General features: G+C 42.4%; 1 protein-coding gene across 1 annotated transcript in view; it reads right to left on the bottom strand.

Annotated features, from left to right (window-relative positions):
- The window catches only part of LOC111874619 (GTPase-activating Rap/Ran-GAP domain-like protein 3), a 252,542-nt gene extending 235,936 nt beyond the window's left edge, over nucleotides 1-16,606 (bottom strand). The window contains exon 1 of the mRNA XM_033755527.1: nucleotides 15,816-16,606. Coding sequence (XP_033611418.1) covers nucleotides 15,816-16,129 — 314 coding nt within the window. The 5' untranslated portion in view covers nucleotides 16,130-16,606. The remainder of the gene's footprint in view (nucleotides 1-15,815) is intronic.
- Between the last annotated feature and the right edge of the window lie 1,241 nt (nucleotides 16,607-17,847).

Genomic DNA, 17,847 nt, shown 5'->3' with positions numbered 1-17,847 from the left:
TCCCTTTGTAGCCGTACCACTGACACCACCAGCTTTATGTGTAATCAGTATTTCATTTTAGAGTAATTAAGCATAGGATGTAATAAGGAACATTCAAGGGTGACTTAGCCCGATTCTTGATTTCAAGAATAGGGCCTGCTTCACTGCTACAAAGACCAGGCAGGAAGCACCCCGCAGAGTTTTCCTGGAAATTCAGTTCGAAAGTTGACCGGCGGGATCCTTTGGTAAAATTATACTTGACAGGTTTTGAACCCCGTAAGCTTAACAGTTTAAGTGAAAGTGTAATTCTATGTGGTGCTAAAAGAAGCAGTCCCTAAATAACCAGCCAGGGATCCGGTCGCCGACGTTTGAGCGATTTCTAGGTGTTTTAAGGGATTAATGACAAGTGCTGTTGCATGTATATTAAAAAGTGCCCATTAAACAGTGTTGTGTAGTGCCTAGCTATAAACACTCTTATCTTTCCCGCTGACGCGAGACCCGTATGCACCCTGAGACAGAATCTCATCGCTCTAGTGAGAATGCGGTACCTATCACCTGTAGTTTCCGGTTCATCTCCCCTTTTCCCCGAAATGTAAGCCTTTACAGTGAGCTTACTGGCGCCCAGCATTAAGGTAACCCATACCCCGCAAACAGTTATCCACAACAACAACAAAGGGAAGCAGAACTGGATAAGAAGGACGCAGCAGCAACCTGCAAACTCGGAGTACCAACAGGTGAGAGGGAACGGCTAGAGGAACAGCTGCAACCAGCAACAAAGGGGCCAGAAGGACGGTAAGAGGAGGAAGGTGACGCCCAACGTAAGGGCCCAACGGTTACACCTTGTCCCTCCTTATTCTTCCATCCTGCCTCAATCACTCTCCTGTTGCATTTCCCACTTCTTACATTTTGCAAAACCTTCAACTGAATTATTCACCTCAAAATTCTCGTATATTTCTGCATTTCCTTTCCTTTGCAATCCAGTTAAGAGTCTTTCAAATTCTCCCCCCCCCGCGCCTCCCCAGCTACTTCCACTCTTCTGTGTCATCCAATGTACGTGTGTCACTAGCGCGCCGAATTAATATTCTACACAATTTTACACGTTCATTCTTGGAGATTACTCCACCAAAGTGTCTCTAAATTACACCACTTAAACTTATAACTATCTGTGTCCCATTTTCAGAATCTCTCTTTCCTACCAGGTGCATCTGACTTCATAAATTTGAAATTCACGCGTAGGAGCTCAGCTACTGATAAACGTCTCTCAAAATCACTGTAAATGTTGATTCTCTGGAGCAGGGGGATAAATTAAATTATCCGATACGAATTCCCTGCATTGTGTATGAGAGAGGAGATTGGAGATTATAGGGGGAAATTCGCTACAACGCGAAGCCTTCCGTGGAAAGGAATATTAGAGAATTCCTAGAGGACTCTTCCATTCAGACTCAAACGGGTAATTGCATTCCTATTGCAGTATACAGAAGATTACAATACGAATCTTCGCTAATGTTATTCTTATTACAGTCTAGAGGAGAGTACAGTATCAATCTCCATCTCTATGAAAAATGGGAACCTCATACGGCGCTGGAAATAAACTTGAGACATCTTAATTTCCCTCATAACTCAAATATTATAAAACTGTTTTAAACGAAACTTCTTGTTTGGGAATTGTAGGTAGAAGCGTTGTTATGCAAGATCACGAAACGTCCGACCGAAGAGAAGAGACGACTGGGGCAAGGGCGGTGAGGGGTACGGTGACTCACGAGAGGGTAGGTTCACTGCCGACTCTGCCGGAAATTTGAAAGGACTTTCAAGAAAGTCGCCCCTTTCACTGCGGCAACACAGTGGCAGAACCACGAGATGTAGGACTTACGTAAGGGGTAACGAAACACCGCACACACCCTCCAAGTGTCCGTTCGTTATATGCAGCTCTGTTGTAGAGATTCTACGAAACATGGGGAATGAGAAACATTTCACTGCAGTACCGCGTGATTCAGATGTAACTGATGAACAAATTAATATAGCAAAACAGAAAATGGGTTTGGGAATGTCTGAGTGCCCGATTCCTGGAAACCCAACTGGCACGAATGTTGAAGTGAGCCCCATCTGGCAATCTTCCAGATGAATTCACAGCTCCGATAAAAACATTTCAATTTCAATTATGAGCCCGAGGCCGGTTCGATCCACAGAGGCAATGCCTACAACGGGGAAGTACAGATCTGCAGACAAAGAGGTTTGCTATAAATATCAAAATTTTATGCTCAGTCTGGGGTTTCCGCAGCGGAGAATTTGAAGACGTCGTGTAGTGTAGTGAAAAATCAACCCATGTTTCGAGGTAATATGTTGCCTCCATATTCATGGCGCAAGAACAGGCCATGTATGAAGCAGGCAGCAAGCAGAGCTAGTCTCTTGCAAACTGATAGCTCCGTCTGTCTATCTGTCCGAAAGTTCTCTTTTCCTTTTCTCTCACACTCCTCTGTTTCGCGTGACGCTTCTCCCACCTCCACATCCAGACACTTCGCAGGGACACCCTGTAACCTGCCAAGTATTGTCACGAAGTATGAGTGTAATCATAGACGGAGTTTTGGACTGGATATGGGATATGTTGACCACTTCACCACACGACTCGAAACTACAAGTAATTACAGAGCCATCACTAATTTCCTATTTTCATGTTTTTTTAAATATTTTACTGTTTAAATATGTCCCTAGGGCCGCGCCATTGCTCAAGTGGTAAGTCTCTGGCTTCCCACCGCGGCGGCCCGGGTTCGATCCCGGGTCTGGTCAAGTGGGATTTGTGGTGGACAAAGTGGTGATGGGGCAGGTTTTCTCCGAGTACTTCGGTTTCCCCTGCCAATCTTCATTCCACCAATTGCTCCATAATCACCCTCACCTAACATCTGGGGCTGGTACAATAGGCCAGAATTGGCCGCAGTACAAGGGACTTAGTCCCAGCCCACTAGCAATAAAAAAATATTATCATTTGTACACCATTTCCATGCCCAGGTGTCGGTTTCCCCACAACACATCATCCAACGAATTCCTGAAAAATGCTGTCACGTGATTGAGCATGACTATAGACGGGGTCTGGATTGGTAATCGGATTTATTGCACACTTACAGAACGTAGCTATGAATAACTGCGACAGTCTCGCTGAGTTACACGCTCCAAAGGTAACTGTAACTACAGCACACATAAAGTCTTCGCAGTCTTCAATATCCGTTGCTTGGTAGCGGCACATAACGAAGGGCTTTCCCCTCCCTCTGACTTTCCCAAATGTCTCCGGCCTTAGCTACCACTTTCTCACGTCTCACAAAGACAACTCTCAACTGACTCAGTCACAACTGAGTCTGAGTCTTATGTTACGACTGATGGCCAGTCTGTTTTGGAATAAAGCACCCATCTAGGGCTTATGACCAGATCTTTAATACTGTCAGACAGCTGCAAATTTGTTGATGTGGGGGCGCTCTCACTGACGTGAGGACGGGTCTTTCATTCGCATTTGTTGCTGGTCCTCGCAAGCGCAGTCATTCTCGCGACAATATTTCACTGTGTCAGTTTCGAGACTTCTCTTTTCGTCGTTTCCTACGACTCGTAGGGCTATGGTGGAGGTATTCGGCCCGCCTCCACGCGGGATTCAATCACAACTGAACTACTACTAGTAGTTATATAGCCCCAGCACGGACCGCACAGAAAAACTCTCCCATCATTGCGTGTTCTCTCGTTTCCGTGGAAACAATGTGCCCACAGAGCTGTTCCCTAGCAACGGCTGTTGTACTGTCACCTGCTTAAACAGCTTTTACTTGGCAATGGGTTTACACGAGACAATACATTTAAACTTATGTTAAGCTCCATGTTTACAAGTGTCTTTCTATTCCCAGAATTCTTCTTCTGCGATTTCGTGTTTGAGTCTTCGACAAGGATATCCTCTAATTACTTGATGTATGTTTTTTGTAGGTTAGAAGCCATACCTGTGATTTTGGTTTCCACGTGCAATATACTCGTACACATAGCTACACATTTAAATTCGCTTAGTGGGGGTGGAGTCCAAATGGGTCCACTCGGCAAGGCGGCCACTGATTGGCCTGTTGTAGCCTGCCCCGGGTGATTATGATGATGGAGAATTTGATGGAATGAAGATTGGCAGGGGAACCGAAGTACTTGGAGAAAACCCGCCCCAGCGCCACCTTGTCCACCACAAACCCCACTTGACCAGACCGGGATAGAACCCTGGCCGCCGCGGTGGGAAGACAGCGATTAACTGCTTGAGCTATGGCGTGGCCCAACTACACACTTAGTAACAAACACTGTAACATTTCCCAGATCCCAGATATTTTTATTTAATTTACGTCTCTACTTCTCAATATTTCCTTTCGCTTTTATAATAACAGACACTCAGGTTAGAACTTCCATCTCTAACTTACTCTGAGAATTTCTCCTACTTAATTGAATATGTTTGTAGCAAATTTAATTTGGTGGCGACTTGTGTGTGAGATGAATTAAGCTGCATATTTCCTTGAATTGTTAAATTAATGTTTTACCTTTACACAAAACAGCTGTGAGCTTCAAAGTAAAATTAGGTCACGTAGTGATTACAGTCGCAGTGAGGAACTTGTTCTGCTACGAAATTCTCTGACTATGTCTGTAAGACAACAAACAAACTCAAAAGGGTCTTCACTTTCATCGCATTCTGGCGTCAGAATATTCCCATTTAATGTGCATCTCTTCTTACAACTCTCCAAGGCCATCTCATTACAAAAGATTAAATTTTCCATGAGTTGAATTACGTACTTTGTAATTTTCATAGCCGTGGTCTTATTTTCTTATATCTTATTATTCTACCATTGATTTTTTTGTTTCAAAATCCCATTCAGTTTCAAAGAAATCTGTTGTGTGTTCGCAACAGAGTGGACGACATCGTGGTGTTAAGAAAACAATTATTTAAGAACAAACTCCCGTGAAATGTATTGCATTCTGCTGAATTAGAGGCTAACTGATACTGTTCGCAACTAAGTATCTCCATAGTTGGGGATCAGTGTCGAAAAGTTCGTATTTACTAAGATAAGCTATAAATTATTGACCGTTATGTAACCCCTGAATTCACTGGCACATTCGAAAAATACACCTCTATCGCTCTCTATACATATATAATCTAATTTAACACCCTCTTCGCGCCAGTTGCAACGAGTTCGTGAGAACGCCAATGGAAGCAGCACTTGACGGCTGAACGAAGGCCGTAGGCATGAGTATGTTCTAGCACAGGAATACGTAACACGATTTATGGCTGATTGGGCGTGTTCGTTATGTATTCACAGTGGGCGAAGTTTCCCTCGGTGTATAATAGATTTAATCATTCGACAACCTCTATATACGATATATAATTTTTGATCCAAGACAAATAGAAAACACCGAAAAGGAACAGGGAGAAAATAGGAAAGAAGATAATGGAGGTTTAGAGGAGAAGTCTCGTTTCCTTCCTCGCCTCTACCAAGTACGTGTATAATACGCGGAGGCTGTCACGAGCCCAGGAGCAAAGTTATGTGACAGGTATCAGCCCCGTGCACTCACACCGACATCTGTGTGCGTAAGTCATCAACTCTTTACGTAAGACGATCTGCGCGAATTCTTAGATTCCGAGAATATTCAAAGGTTGAGAACATATAAACATTGCATAACATCAAAGAACCATAAAACTCCCTTCTGCTGAAGAGTTTATCTCTGTGTTACGGTGCTGTACCCGACCTGTGTGTGGGTCACTGAGCGGGTAGACGCAGCGGTAATGCTCTAGATTCATACATGAGGAGTGCTCCATTCGACTCTTGGTCTCTCATGATTAAGGACTTCCAATCCTTTCCAGCTATACTATGGCCCTGGGATCGACTCTGCGTCTAAGAAAAATGAGAACCAGGACCGGTTCACGTCACCGCCATCTGTGAGCCGATTGCCTCGGTGGCCTCCATGACCTGTTACAGGGATACCTTTACCTCTTTATGGTTTTCTTCAGTCCTTCCAGGAAAATACAGGGACAGTGCTTCGACTAAGTCACAGCCACCTCCTTCCATATCCTTTCCAATTCATTATTCACTAATCACCCTAACACTCGATGTTATACGGTTTAGAGTGGCAACTAACTAACTAAATATTTAAATGGCTGACTAATAAACTCCGTGGCCATAGAAATGTAGATCAGCTCTGTTGGTAAACTTTTCATACATTGTGGGTTCGTGAGATATGACAATAAAGGAAGTTGACTTAGCTCTTTCCCACCTCAGAGTGTTGCGTTCTATCCATGCATCTGGCCTGAATAATTGAATTTGTTTGAGGAAGCCGACACAGCATTGGAATTCGGAGTACATATGTGGAAAGAGATCAATGCTTTCATGAATTAATTTATAAAAAAGACACTGTATAAAGACGGATGATCGTGAAACTTAAACTGACAAACTTCGCCCCATTGATTAAGTGTGTCTTTTACGAAGAGGTTAAACTCAAGAAAATCCCCCACACTTCACAATCACGAACAGGCTCAGCATTGTTCATCTGTGCTTACTCAAAGTTATCTAAAGAAGGGAACCGCATATTTACAAAAACATAATAACACCCAGTATTTATAAAATACGTAATACAAATTTGTAAGAATATTTCATAAATGAGTACTTTTTCCTCTGAAAATTATGGTAGTTGAGGATAGAGAGACTGGTATGAGCAGATCCAACTACCGGTAGAAGTGGCAGTACTCTGTCGGCGCACTGTGTTATCCAGAGTGACACATAGAGTCATTATGATCTTACGGTAGAAATTCCATCCATAAAGGTTTTTCATTTTGATTTGCAAAATAAACATTTTAATTTGTAATTCCCATTATTAGATGTTGGGAGGTGGGTAAGGAGGATATGGAGGAAAGTGGTGAGGATACTGGAGGAGCAGATCCCTAATCACAAGGATAATAAAGGCTGGGAGACATAGAGGAACGTCTGGAATTCTCTATCAACACATTCCTTCACTTTTCTTCGCATTCCACTCTCAGATCTCAGACTTTTCTTCTCCCTTGCGAAGCATCAATTATATCGCAATCAATAAGGGGGTACTTAGGGAGCTCCGCAAGACTGGTCGCGAAACAAGATGGCGTCTTCCGTGGTTCCTGAATAGGGTTCAGAGCGCGCCTCATAGATGTCTCTGTAATCGAAACAGGTACAACCGGGAGCAGAATAATAATTACGCAGTTCTCAAAATGTGACCATAACCTCTGAAATTCTCTGACCGAGAAAGTCAGTGATGGGTCAAACTTAAATGTTCCAGAGATTAACATTTATTGTACACATCCTCCGCAGAGCTTATTCAAGCTTAAAAACTATTACATCTTTACAAATTACTGAATCTTTACTCATAATATGCGTGTCGGCTTTAATATTGAAATTGTTCAGTTTTAAGAAAACTGTGGTTTAAATTAATATCGCATGAAAACATAGTTACAGAGACATCAACAGGATTGACGTCATACAGAATCTTAAGGAATACAAGCCTAACACATGTGAATCAATAACGCGCATGCCCTTCGCTTCTTATGAACGCTTTCACACTATTAAGTTCCCCTCCTCCCCCTGTATTCCTTTGTAACCCTATACACTATACAATAACACGTTGAGGCCGACGTTTAATGAAATCTCCCACAAATAACACTAAAAAATAATCAACCGTAAAAAAAATACGAATTCCGTAGAGTGTAAAATGTTGACGGTTCTAGAAGGCAAAAATTAAATAGGCACATCCCTCTTCTTAATTAGGCACCACGATATGAGAATGTATGGGTAAATGGAGGAGGAGCTCCAAGCACTTTAATCTCGGCACCAGATACAGGTAAGTGGTCAGATTCTTACACTGACCGCCTTCTTCCAGGGGGAAAAGCCCCAGATATTTAGTGACTTTGAGACTGGATGGGTCCCAGAGCCTGTCTGGAAGTTGTCGAGGAGAGAAAAATCTCTTTACATCTGCCTGGAAGAGCATTCAAGTTCCTCAGTTGTGAAACTAGTAGTTTGGTTGCTATACCGACTGAGCAGGTGTAGTAAACATATTAAGTCAGATACTAACAAGCGTCGATTTCTATGTATCGATGTCTACAGGCGTAGGTGCAGATGGTGACCTGTTCTACTGGAGAGTTAATTACGTAAAACACTGGGTCAGTTAGGTAGTTTAGTTACGTGAGTTAATTTTACTCGAATTTAAGTTACGTTAATTAGAAACCCCAAGAAATAAATAATGCAGGAAATAAATGAATAAACAAACAAACAAGGGAACTCTGATGTTCTCACAGCAGTGACCATGAATCTGCTAGGATGTGATCTCGTATACGGTAGAGTTTCACAGATATATCGGAGTAATGGACTGCCTCCATCTATATTACAGTTCTACTTACTGCCTACGCGTAGTTGATTGGACACTTCATCGACCTTGATGAAGGAGACAATATATTCCTCCGAAACGGCGCTTCCAACAAAAACTGAAAAGGTAAAATGACAGAAGGGAGATAAGAAATTAAGAAAGGCTCATCCCGATGGAGCTTACAAGGGGATAATTGCTGACATGAAGGTTTCAAGTCTCATTAAATAGAATTCATCACTTAATTACACAAGATGGACTTGCATTCTGTCTGGGTGGAAGTCCCGGCAATAAGCCATATCTCAAAAGCATTAACGTCCCTGGTAGCACAGCGGTATATAGATCACGCGCTCCCTATAAATACAGTTACTGTTGCGTCATAAGGTGAATGCGGGTTATATACATTTCGGAAGACGCGGAAGTTAACTTATTTTCATGGGTATCAACTTTCTAGCTCAGTAAATATAAAATAAAATTTCTGTAGGTGACATTTTCTATCGTAATTCTTCTTCCAGTCTCGTCAAAACTTGTAGAAAAAAGAAACTCTGTGAAGAGCGACGGAACTAAAAACTTTGTACGTAAGATATCCTACAACTATACGCAAAAAATAAGTTAACGGTAGCTACAGGTAAAAAATGAAGTGAATATGGAACGAATATGGTTACCCTGTGCCCAGGTAACGCACTATGGGAATGTATGGAGGGCACAGAAGTAACGCTCCTTAGGTTCTTACCGAGGTGAATGGAGATATTGTAGGGTTAAGTTAAAGCTGAAGTTAAAGAGTACCTGGTACGCGCCAGGAATATACATATAATGTTTTAAAGGTGCTCCTGGAGTAAATTTGCATTTAATCGCTGAAGTAAGGGAAGCAATATTAGACCATATCGTCTCTACGCAATTAGTCTAAGTAGGGCAGTGTTCACCGTAATATTCATTGGTTTGTTATGGCGTTTCCATGGACACGAAATGTAAAATTAATCTTACTTAATTATGAACAGAGCCAAGAGATGGCATCAATTAACGGCGCCGTTTCAGTCGGTTATACAGCATACCGAACTTTGTCATAAGAAAGCCACATTTAAATTTCATTATTGTGCTTATTCTAAAAAGTTGTTTTCCCCCGCATTTTCAAGCACAGAGCAAGCATACTTAAGTAACATTTTTAATTCAAAGTTTCCTTCAAGACCTATAATATTGTAGCATGTAGACTCGTTGCTAGGCAACGACCGCGAAACAAGCATGTATCCAGTCGAGAATTGTTGCTGTTCACTCGCTATCAGTTGTTGCTGCTAGAAGCTTGTATCTGAGACCGGGGACAGTTCGAAAACCTAGAGGAAGGGGATCGTCCGCCGTTACCAAGCAACGGCAGTGAAGACGTGACTGTGGACACTAGTGTGTATATAATAGCGAACAGTAAAGTGAAGTCATGCACTGTGTCGAAGTGTGCAATTAATCGAGTCATCAATCAAAACTCCGTCTATAGTCACACTGTATCACGTGACAGTAAAGAAATTTAATGGAATGAATATTTTTTTATATTTCATGTTTGTTTGTTTTAAAGTTTATATGAAGTGGAGAGCGCATCAGGAAGTAACTTGGCAGTATCACAAATAACTGTACATGAAGAGATAACGGCAGTTCATACAGCGATCTCACACTTGCCTACTTTGGCTGTGTCAGTCTGAACACGAAAACATGTGTAGCAGAATATATGTAAGATCAATACTGTTCCTTCTTGTCAACTGAATAGAATCCCTTTTAAAATGAAACGTTCCTTCTGTAGGGACCCTCGTCTTGCCTTGGATACATACTAAAGGCAAAATAAATATCCGTGGGACGTCTCTGAACTCCTTCATGGTCTCTATGGAAACCCACTCTGTAAAAGCGAATCCATGCATAGCATGCTGCCTATCTCCTGTGTCGTGGTTCCAGAACCCAGGGTCCTTTCAGACAAGTAGGCGTATGATTGGGATGCTCTTAATTTGAAGTGTTTACCTAAAACAGTCTATTTTAAATATATTGACGGAATTGTGACAGCATTCTAGGAAATATCAATGACTAATTCATTCATAAATCTGTAATCCGTTGACGGTTCAGGTTTGTTCCACTATTCGACGTATAAATTAACCTGCTCAGCGTTGTGTAAAAGGGAAAAGAAGGGCAGAGGCAGAAGCTATAAGAGCGCCAAATTTATTGTTAATGAAACTGCCCAAGAGATTACGAAATCGAGGTAACAAAGGACAGAAATATTCTCATGATGATGATGATGGTTGAGCAGCCTAAACCTTGTAATGGTACCTTGCTCAGAAGAACAGCAACTGACAGTAGGATCATCAAACCGTTTCTAAGCAACGGATCGGTAGATATGCCTTGTTAAAAAAAGCTGCTTTCAATTTGTTCCATGCGAAGTAATTATAAAGAAGTAGCCGGGAGTTGAGTGCCGTTGTAGCGGGAGCTACTGAAGAGGGCATATCTGCTGTATTGAGTCTAGACTGAGAGATGCCTTCTATATATTGTGTGTATATATATATACTTTCAATAGCACTTAAAATATAATTATATTGTACGTACTGACAACTGATTTATTACTGCAGACTGTGACTTAACAAACGACAGACCCGTCCTCTCATCAGAGAGGGCGCCGGCATGGACAGAACAGTAACTGTCGAACAAGAACTAATATCTGGTAATGAGACCCATATGGGACTCTACACCAAAAGAGACTGACTGACTGACCGTCAGTTGCAGTGTGACTTTGCCTCTGAGTGAGACTGTTCAGTCGTCAATTGTCAGTTGAAAGTCAGCATGTGTAGAGAAAACTAGGAGGTTGGTGTGTAATGGCGGCCAGCCTGGGATCCAGTTAGCTGTCAGTTGTCAGTTATCAGCTGGCAAGCGGTTTGTACGATCCCCGATTTGCCAGGACCCAATTCGCTGTAATGCCAGCAGCCCTGGCCTCCGGACACAGAACTGAACAAGGAAAATGTGACGCGATTACGGAAGTGTGTAGCCCCTGCCGAGTTATGTTCCTGCGTTACACAGAAGAACACATCGCGGCTAAGCTACATCTGCGCCTTTCTGTGCGAGCAAATGCAATTACGAGGCAGCTCTGCTCGGGGCTCCACTTACTGAACGAGGGATTAGGAACTCTCTTTGTGCTCGCCGTGACACGTGTCGCTCGGACTGTGACCACAGTGGAGGTACATTGTGTTGCTCATAGCTACGAATATACTCGAGGAACAGAAGAAAGGATGTACATAGAGGTGGTATAATTGAGAAAAAGAACGTTAATAAAACGATAGACAAAAGAGGACCGGAAACAACGACAATTAAATTAAAGTAATGAGAGAAGGAAAGACAAATAAAGGTAAAAGGTAAAGCTGTCTAAGAGGCCGTGGAGGCCCATAGGGTTAGTGAGACGTCGAGGTTCCCATATTTTGTAGAAAATCTGCTCACAGATGGCGGTGAGGTTTTCAGCCGTGCGCGCCGAAAGCCCTTTACGCCCAGGAAAATTCCTGGTACTCATTTATGTTAGAAGCTGAGTCGATCTCAGGGCTATAGTGCGGCTGGTAGGATTAGGTCAATTGAAAAATCCAACGATCTCATCAGGAATCGAAACCACGACCTTCCAGCTTGTAGCATAGTGCCTCAACCAAGTACACTACCGCGCGTCTCAGTTACTGTACTCTCCTCTTGGCAAGAAAGCTGAAGGTTGGGAAAGAGAGATGAATCACATGTTATAGTATAAGAAGGTAAAGTTATTCCTACAACAGGCCGTGGAGGCCCATAGAGTTAGTGAGACGTCGAGGCTTCCACATTTTCGTCAGCCTTATGCTCCGGCCGGGGGCCCTTTGTATCAGAAAATTTTCTGGTACTAATTTCTGTTAGAGGCTGAGTTGTATATGGGCTTAATTAATTGAGCACTGTGCCACGATGATGTATGGGGGAACGGAAGTGTAGCTCCACCATTCTTGACATTGCCACAGGATGAAGGTGAGAGATCAGCTTCACATCTCACACATTTGACAGGAGGCTGGGAGGGCCAAGGGCCGGTTTGGACGATGTGGAAAAGAGAAAGATCCCTTGCCCTTGTTGGAAATCAGATCTAGGCAATGTTTTCCCCAGTCCCTAAGCGCCCTCACACACACAGACACATAAAGAGAATGGTAACTCAAATGAGATGAAGTTTTCAGCGTGCCTGAGTACTACCACGAATACAGGAAAGTAAAGAGATCGACAAATTCAATAGGAGAGAATACGGCGCAAGAGAGAGGAAGGGAAAGCAAAGCGAAATATAAAGATTAAAACAGACGAACACCTCTACGCTCTGACAATTTTAGCTTCGGCGAAACAGAAGAGAAACATTCTGCCCTTGCAAGAAATGAACTGAGCCCGTTGCCAGTTATATTCCCGTAGCATCCAGAACTGTATTCGGGGGGGGGGGCGCTCCGTTTCGAATCTCGGCTATGGGGCTATGGTCTATCTTGATTGATGTTGTTTGTAGGTTCCTTCAGTATCTATAACAAAATACCGGAATATTATTTTAAAATTAGGCTCCAAATTCTATCTTTAATTTCACGCGCGCTTTTGCTTAATATCGCGGTTGGCTCTGGAGTCCTCCTGTTTGAATCTTTGCGCAGGCACCTACAATATCAACTGCTGTCAGCCCCTCTAGGCAAACACTCCGATAGCACATTATGAATGTATCCATCATTGCCTCACCAGCTCCCAATTACAGCTAAGGGTATGTAAAAACAGTCAGTTGATGCATAGCAAAATAACAACATAAGTCCGCAATTAATTTAGAATGATGGATTCCATGAAACAAAATTATGTTGTGCTGGATTCAGAGAATAGTTTCGCCTTCCTACTGTGCCTCAGTTTGTCTGCTTTCTGTGTCCCTTCAGACAAGCCCATCTATCACACGGACAGTCGTTCAGGTTCCACATACTTTTTGCGCATGCGTGGTGCAGAATCGTGAAAGGATATTGGTTTTAAGTCACGCCTCTTACGAGTGATCAAACAAATTATGTTCCCCTGCCCGCTAATCTAGCGGCTGCTGAAGACTGCTGCTATGACGGGATATTTATAGGCACACAAGCCCATAAAGTCTGCCATGACCTCAGAAAGTCATTAAACACTTCCAGAATTTGACGTTGCAGTATTTCCTAAAGGCCATATACTGTCACGAGAAGTATGTTGAAAATACTTTCTAATGTGACGTGATGGTGTGCGTCACAATGGCGCTGCCTCGTTCCCAGAGCACACCTCCGCCTGCTTACCCTCTCTTTCCCATCGCGTCTACTGCTCTCCTATCCTGCCCTCTCTTCTTCTTCCCTGCTTATTATCTATGTACGCCCTACGTCACCTTCCCCCACATCTACTTATTTATCCCTGTATGCTCTACTATCAACCCCTACCCCCTTATATCTACTTACCTACACATTACCTTCCCACATACACCCCTATACTGTGACGAACATGACCACTGCTAGGCAACGACTCATTATATAAGTTACAGCAAACACATAATAATAGGAGCTGTGTTCTCTGTGGACCCCGTTACAGCTAGTTGTTAGGTAGCACAACAATTCAAACAAATGTTTTGTATGTGGTCCATGCAACGGCCATATAACGAGGGTCTGTTGTAGCAGTATTTTGAACAGATCTGCCTAACTCTGAGCGATCAATGGTCAGCTGCACCATCACCTGATCCGGTATATCGTGTCTAGTCTGTGAATGCCGAAAATATATTGACGCGAATGTCTGAAGTTTACTATATTATATAAATGACAGTTTACGATCGAATGTTAGCTAATGATATTCGTGGGAGATGGAGTTAACGTCGTCCTTGATCCATTTTAATATTATCCACCCACCTACGTCTTGATCTTCCTAGAAGACTCTTTCCTTTTGACTTTTCCACTAAAGTTCTATACACATTGCTCTTCTCTCCATTCGTGTTACATACCCTCCCCATCTCATCCTCCTTGACTTGATCATTCTAATTATACTTGGAGAAGAGTACAAGTTATGAAGCTCCTCATTATGCAGTTTTCTCCGACCTCCTGTCACTTCATCCCTCTTCGGTCCAAATATTCTCCTCAACTCCCTAAGTCTATGTTCCTCCCTTAATGTCATAAGCCAAGTTCCACGCCCATACAGAACCACAGGTAAAATTATAATTTTGTACATTTTAACTTTTACTTATTTGTTATTAATGCGAAAGCTTAAAAGAAAGTGAAAAGGCTTCCAGCTGCTTTCTCAGCGGCCGTTGGGCTTCTTCTTCTAATACTCGCAATTCTTTCATCCGCTTCTGCGCCTCTGTACTAATCTCACCCATGAATATTTCTCAAGAAAAATGTACACGATGCATAATGCACCCTTCTCAGACTGGCTGCAGATACAGGCCGCATCCTTCTGCTATTTTTGTTCTCCGCTTCTTCGTACTCGTTCCCGCCGGAACTCTGCTCTTCAGAAATAGCAACAGACCAAGTTTCAAACCCAGATAAATTCATATGTCTCTGTATTCAGAATTTCAGTAAGCGGACATCATAAAACACTGTGACATATTGACCCACTGCTAAACAACGGCTCGATAAAAACGTTCCCCCCGGAGATAGGTTCTTGGTAAAAGCTCGTTGCTGTGTAATGCGTACAATACGCGACAATAAAAGACATCCATTGCTACGTATCGGGCCCATAAAGACGCCATCTTGACAACAGAAACGACGTTTTCTATAGGTCCGCCTCGCGACTATGTAAGTAATCCAGTCTTAAATCAGAAGTCAGTCGTAGAAAGAGAACGAGAATGGAGCGAGTCCTCTGCAGACATGGAAGAAGGGTTTGGCTGAAGATTGGTTGTGAGTTATTCTATTTCTTTGTGATTACGAGTGATTGTACAAGAAAGTGTCAATAAATCCAATCATCCAGTCCACAACCCGTTATTGTTAGTCACGGATCCGTGAATAGGCGACAACGTAATGAAGGGCACAAAGTCGAAAATTCATTTAATCTATTATTTATTTATTTCACTTTCATCATTTTTGTATATGTTGCTGTCCTGCACAAGTAACAGCACATTCTCGAAATATTTTCGTATATAGGCATTTTCAATTATATGCATAGTTACAAGTTAAATAGTTAAGTGTCCTGACAGAAGTCATGAGAATCGTAACTCAATTAAAATCAGAAGTTAAACAGACCGCATGTGGTGACTCGTCTGAACCGTGCAGACTATAGCTTTCACACACGGCCATGGTACTTTGTCCATTCTCTGAGTAAAAGTCCTTCGAGGCCTCCTTTGCCTGCAGCTTCATTGGCAAGGACTAGTTCACTAATGGCCGCGCAGATCAGGCACCCTTTACTGAAATTACAAGCTACGACACTGGGCGCCATTCTACTTAAATAAAAGACGCTGTCAAGTTAAACAGAAAACATCAGCACGCCAACAAAGTGTTACTCACCCGTTTGGAAAGCTGAGAGGAACGGAATGGACAACCCTGAGCGGTTCCTTCATCATGTGGCTGAGGTTGAACCCCGGAACCAACTCCTTCTTCCTGGTGGATCGTCTCCGAGCGTGCGTCGTGAACACGCGACGCAGTTTCCCTTCACGTGACGTCTGCTGGTCGTCCTCACTCTTCGACAGGGCGGTCAGGTCGAGGGAAGACCCCGATTTGCACAGCGGAGTACCTAGCATCATCCCCAGACACTTCTTCGGTATGTTTACTTCTAGAAGCGCGTTACGGGACATGCCGCTTCGACGGGAGTCACTGGACATCGGAAAACGCGGGCCGCGTCAACTGTTAAATTGCTGAAGACACTTCACGTAACTCGGACGTTGATGCGGAAGCAGCGATGCGCTGTAAACCTCTGGTGTCGTGCGTGTTGCATTGAGTTCACTGGGGAACAACTGTCTGAGTCCATCAGTCATCACAGAGCATAGTTTCATGAACACTTGAGTATCTGTTCGCGAGATATTAAGAGAGAGAGGCACTAAACCATTACGTCAATAGTTTGAGAAACTAAGCAAATGCCCACGAAATTAACCAATTAAAATTTAATAGTTACGCTGCAATGAAGGTTTTTCTTCAACTTGGCTTCATTAATTTAAAACGAAAGAGATGCTGAAATTTCAGTTTGATCACTTACGTAACTCTTTGATTTATAGGATGAATTTCTTCAATTTAGTAAAGTCTCAGACGAGAAATCTGCGTAAATTTTATCTAAAACGAAATAGAGAATATTGTCCCGTAAATTGTAGGCTATATAATCTATTTAAAGTTTCAAAATTCTGTATTATTTTTACAGCCGTTTGACGTGTAAAAATTCTCAACTGTTATTAATGTTCATAATTCTTCTGCATTTCATGGAGAGTTTATGAAAAATCTATTAAAACACTTGCAATCTCTGTAATATCTTTTAATTATAAAGAAATTCACCTAGTAAAAGGACGGTTTTGTGAACAGAATGACTGCTTCAATAACTTATTTGCTGAGCACTTCAATGCGTTTTTCCGCACACTTTTCCTCCACGACCACGGTTATGAATGTGTTATCTTCTTCACACACACACACACACTCACACCCCATCACTCCAAAGAATAATTCAAGCGGGCGTTTCATCAGTGACACTTAAAATTAAATTTAGAAAATATTCGATACATCGAATTCTAGTCAACATCGAATAAAAGTCTGTTTAAAATCTTTATAAAGCCTGAAACACTGTAAACACTTCACCATACATGCAATGTACTTAGGACAGATTAACGCGTCCGAGAATTATTCACTGATATTTAAAGATTCATTCTTGAAATTAAATTCAATTTTCACTCATAAAAACTTCATAAACACAGGATACACTGATACGTTTTCTGATTACGTAATAATTCCAAATATTAATTTCATTTCTCAACGATAAACAGGCACGTGTCAATTAAGCCCAAAATATGTTGGAATGTATTCAAGCTCTTGTCCTCACACCTCACAGGGCATGCAGCTCCGATGAAGCACCCTTACCGCCCCTTCTGCGAAATCAACATCCAAGTTCTAACACAGCGGCAAGTTTTATAGCTACGGCCTTCGTCACAGATCATAGACTTTCACATAATCTCGCTAATGTTCAGTCATGGACAATCAACACTTAGAAACGCAAATGAAGTTATGAGGCAGAAACAGAAATTTTGATCACGTAAGACACCGATAGGTTCTTTCAATATCACCGCGAAAGTATGGATGGTCATATTGATCACCATGTGATATTTCCGTCTGCCTAAATCACACATAACGTGTCCTTCAGATCACAGATCTTATGGTGATCTGCATAACCGCGGTACTAAAATCAGGATCTGAAGTGTAATTCTAGCCCTAGTAACGAAATTCTGATGATGCTCCAAGTGTGTGCAAGAGTGTGTCATGTAACGTACCTGGCAGGTCTCCAGGCTTCAGTCTAGAAGCAGAGATGACGTCAGGTTCGTGTACTTTTCTCTGTATGAGATTA

This window comes from Cryptotermes secundus, unplaced genomic scaffold (assembly GCF_002891405.2).
Source record: "Cryptotermes secundus unplaced genomic scaffold, Csec_1.0 scaffold1817, whole genome shotgun sequence".
Taxonomy (NCBI): Eukaryota; Metazoa; Arthropoda; class Insecta; order Blattodea; family Kalotermitidae; genus Cryptotermes; species Cryptotermes secundus.
The sequence above is the reverse complement of the archived record's forward strand: the minus strand, read 5'-3'. Positions and strand labels throughout refer to the sequence as shown.